The 4,072-nt window shown below is 50.4% G+C and overlaps 1 protein-coding gene across 1 annotated transcript; it reads right to left on the bottom strand.

Moving 5' to 3' along the window:
- Window positions 1-1,475: 1,475 nt before the first annotated feature.
- Window positions 1,476-3,510, bottom strand: SAPIO_CDS8659 (Iron transport multicopper oxidase FET3; the record flags this gene model as incomplete). Its single annotated transcript, XM_016790254.1, has 6 exons — window positions 1,476-1,545; window positions 1,618-2,190; window positions 2,256-2,828; window positions 2,893-3,013; window positions 3,076-3,100; window positions 3,172-3,510. 6 exons carry the CDS (start codon window positions 3,508-3,510, stop codon window positions 1,476-1,478), a joined length of 1,701 nt encoding a protein of 566 aa, XP_016640517.1.
- Window positions 3,511-4,072: the final 562 nt, after the last annotated feature.

A 4,072-nucleotide genomic window follows, 5' to 3' on the forward strand; every position in this document is an offset into this window, starting at 1 on the left:
AGAGGCTGAGCCGTATTTGGTACCGTCCTCCACTACCCGTAGGCCTCCTTAGGAATGACTGCAGCTCTAGTCATCTTATCCCTTCCTGCCGTGAAATCATCAGATATACAGAGAATCGGTCTGTGTTTGGCTCCCGCTCTCACATCCCCTGCTGTTCTGTATTGCCACTACCAGGTCTCCAACATAGGCTACTTCGGGATACCCTCTGCCCTATCCAGTGTTGCCTGAGATGCATGGCTAAGATCAGCGTCGTGTGTTACTACAGAACGTACGATATCGGTCCTTTTTGCTGACCGGATGAGGGCAGTTAGGGGTGGAGACTGGTGTTCCCCTCACAACAACTTACTCCGAACTCCATGTTGCTTCTATAGCTGAAGGCACCACGTTGCAACGCCAGGTTGTGTTGAATGCTGCCTGTCCTGCGGCCTTATCCGGGATTTCAACTGAGCCTTGGAAATCCTACTGCTTTACCACCAGACTGAAAGAAATGGGACGGTCCCTTTCCCCTTCGCACAATTCCAGGTGTCCCATTGCGCATGACTACTTCATCGGCGAAAGAGAGTGACAAGAGAATATTTGAGCAGTCGCCTACATCTCGTTGTGGGTATTTCAGTTATCTAATTTTGAGATGAGCCTGATGCAGTGCTCTTTGATATGTGGCCTCCATCGCTCCAGCAGTAAGTCAACGGGGCGGGATACAGGACCAGAGGAAGTCGGTGGAAAACACATCGGCTCCGGACAACGAGGTCTACCTGCATAACGAGCATAACCAATAACTTTCATGCTCATTCCAGAGGATTCTGGAGTTTCACCGATTATCAAGAATTTCGTCTAAGCAGTCTTCGTCGGAGGTCAATTCGGGGATGTCGATCTGCCGAATCCTAAGGCACTACTACCAAAACCCTCGGAAAGAATCTTTGGCCGCTATTGGCCTTTCTTCCCATAACACCACTCGTGTTATAACATAGGAGCGTGACTTGTATTCTTTCCAGTGTAACCTATCACTAGATCATTACGTATGAGCGACGAGTGAGGATTTTGATCGATCCTCCATCGATGGCGATGACAGAGGAGCGGTTCACAACCTCTAGTATCAAAGTATGATTCCGAGATACCCTTCACGTAATGTGGCCGCAGAGATATTGGATGCCAGTGTGTAATACGCATTAGTTTCATTAACTCCTTCTCTTACCAGATGCTTTAAAATAGAAGACGGAAGAGAGGTAGGGAAAAAAAAAAAAACAATACTAAGTGAAATCAGTGAGTAGTTTATATCCAGACTTCCAGATGCTGGGGAGCGGCAATGACCCACACTCGAGGTATAAGCATCCGCATCAAAGTGCTCCACGAGTGTTGATAGCAAGCCCAGCATACTGATTGTTCAACACATGGATAAGAGCGGGGTGGCTGGCGAGAGGCAAGGAAATAGAAACAAAGAAATAGCCGTGATATAACAACCGTTCTTACCCGAGAGACTACAAGAGCCTTCCGATACGCGAGCGCTTCACACGGCAGGCGGGAGGGGATGTGGGTGTCCATTGCGCACTATTAAACTCACTCGTTAGCGATCTTGTTTCCAAAACAGCATTTATGTCAGTAACTGATGTGGCTACTCACCCAACATACTCCAGCGGAGGCTCATAGTCGATGTTAGATGTATCAAGCGGATCCTCAACATTTCCTCCCGCATTACCCTCGAAAGGTACACCCGCCTTTTTACACGCCTCGATGTGGTCCTTCGGGATGGTAATATCCCTCAGCATATCCGGCGCCTCAATTATGGTGGCCGTCAAGCCCATCTCAACATGCCACTCAATGTGGCAGTGAAAGAGGTATACACCGGGATTGTTCGCCTCAAATCGGAGCACGGCGTGAGACTTTGGGAAAACATTGACGGTATCTCTCCTGGGCGGCTTTGGATTGTACCCCCCGGCGTGATCGGGGCCGGGCCAGTCACCGCCGTTTGTCTGGGGTCGGCTGAGGACCTGGAAATGGTGGCCGTGGAGATGGAAGGGGTGAATACTTCCGTCGTGGTTGTTTACGACAATGTCAACAATGTCTCCGTAGGAAACAATGAATGGATGGACAGCACCATATACGGTCTCGTTGGTATTGAAGTTACCAGTGGTTGCGGCTGTGTAGAGAGTCGGAACCTTGGCAGGCACATAGGGAGATCCGTTGACGCAGTGTCTTCGCTTTGGTGTTAGTTTCCCAGGAATGATCATTTCAGATAAAATTTAGACGACTCAACATACCGGACGATTCCGTACTTATCCTTACAAGTCTGGAAGTTGAAAACCAAAGTCTTATCCGCAGGCGGCAAGATGTCTCCCTGGAGCGGTTTAAAATGCGCGTCATCGAAAGGTCTCCAAACATCCACCACATCAGGTCGCCTCTCGCCCTCTGGATCCAAGACCAAGTATGCCGTCGCATTAAGGGGCCACACAGGCTTGGGCGTAACCGCGGTGTAATCACGGTTGCGGTCGAGCGAGACAAGAATGCCGAAATTGCGGTTATCTCGCTCTATTCCCTTGATGATGACGTCGTAGCGCTGTGCGGGCGTGACGTGGAGCTGGTAGGCGATTTCTTGCTGTACGTAGGCTGCGTCGTTCATGATGACGTTCATGTCGTGGGAGTCGAAGTGTATCATGGCATTGTTGGATGCGCCCATGTTGATGATTCGGAAGCGATAGTTCTTGCCGACTTCGAATGGGTAGTCTGCACCTTGACCATCGTTGAGCAAGATGCTGTTGGGGGCGGGCGGGGCGCCGAAGGTGTTGTTGGAACTGAGGAGGCGTTTTCCTAAAATCAGGGCTTCCTCAAGAAACCTGTGTGTTGTTCTTTTAGTCCTTGGCTTCTCATCGGAAGAGGCAAATCGAACGCCGTTCTCACCAGTCCGAGATCGTCAAGATGTATTCTTCGTCATACTCGTCTTTGTACGGATCATTTGGGTCTTCAATAATCAAGGGCGCGCGAAGTCCGTCGGGGTATTGTGCCATGTTATGAGAGTGCCCTACGAAAAACCCAATGTCAGTTTTTTATCATGGCGAGATGAAAACAGCTGTCTCCACTTACACCAAAACGTCCCAGCTTCGTCGGCCTATGGCATGCGACAAAGTGAGAAAGGCATTAGAAACTGTTCCAAGAGTGTTATCCTGAGGTACGACTCACCAAGAATTCATACACAATACTTTCGCCCGGTGGCACAGGGCATTGAGTAGCCAAACTAGGCCCGTCCATCCAGTTCGTGCTGACCTGGTTTATACCGTGGAAGTGAAGACTCGTGGTCTGGTTTCCTAGCTTGTTGTTCATCTTGACTCGGATGGTGTCGCCTTTGGTGGCCCGAATCTCCGGGCAGGGCCATTGGTTGTTAACGCCGATGACAGGCCGCTGGAAGCCATCCGGTGCGGCGTTAAGCCAGGTGATGTCCCAATCATATTCGACGGTAGCAGCGGATGCTACACCGGCCAAGATGCCGGGAAGCAGGAGGCCAAAGGCCGGCCCTCTCATGGCTTTTGGCGGGATGGGGTAAATTTAAGATATACAGGGTATCACGAGAGGATTGTATACCAAGGTAGTAAAACGGACGCGAGAATGGGCCTGGCTATACTGCAAAGGGAAAATGAACTAAGAAGGGCAGTCAAAAGAGCGACTATCGAGGGCTCAAATGCCGTCGAGCCTCACGAAAAGAATGTGCGAAATCAACGAAGATTAGCCCAAAACCATGATTCGATGAGCAAGGATGAGAAGTGGGCGTTATCGAATGGAAATCCCACCCACAATATATACTCTTTCTCCTCCCGAAGGTGCGTCTACCAAGGGGTATAAGAGCGGCATCTTCACAGCCAGCTCACAAGCTCCAGAAGGCTGGCGTTTGCTGTGTGATTAGAGTATGTCCCACCCATGGGTCTTTTCCGGCCGATTCATGCCGGTGAGGCCCAGGCCTAGGCAGGATGTGAAGGCATACTAGCGACATTCCACCCGTCATAGCAGCAGGGATAACTCACCCTATCTCGGAATTTGCAAGTCTAAAGGTGGTCTGAGAAGATGGGAGGCGTTCCGGAGAACTGGG

Source organism: Scedosporium apiospermum (assembly GCF_000732125.1).
Source record: "Scedosporium apiospermum strain IHEM 14462 chromosome Unknown SEQ_SAPIO_0121, whole genome shotgun sequence".
In the NCBI taxonomy this organism is placed as follows: domain Eukaryota; kingdom Fungi; phylum Ascomycota; class Sordariomycetes; order Microascales; family Microascaceae; genus Scedosporium; species Scedosporium apiospermum.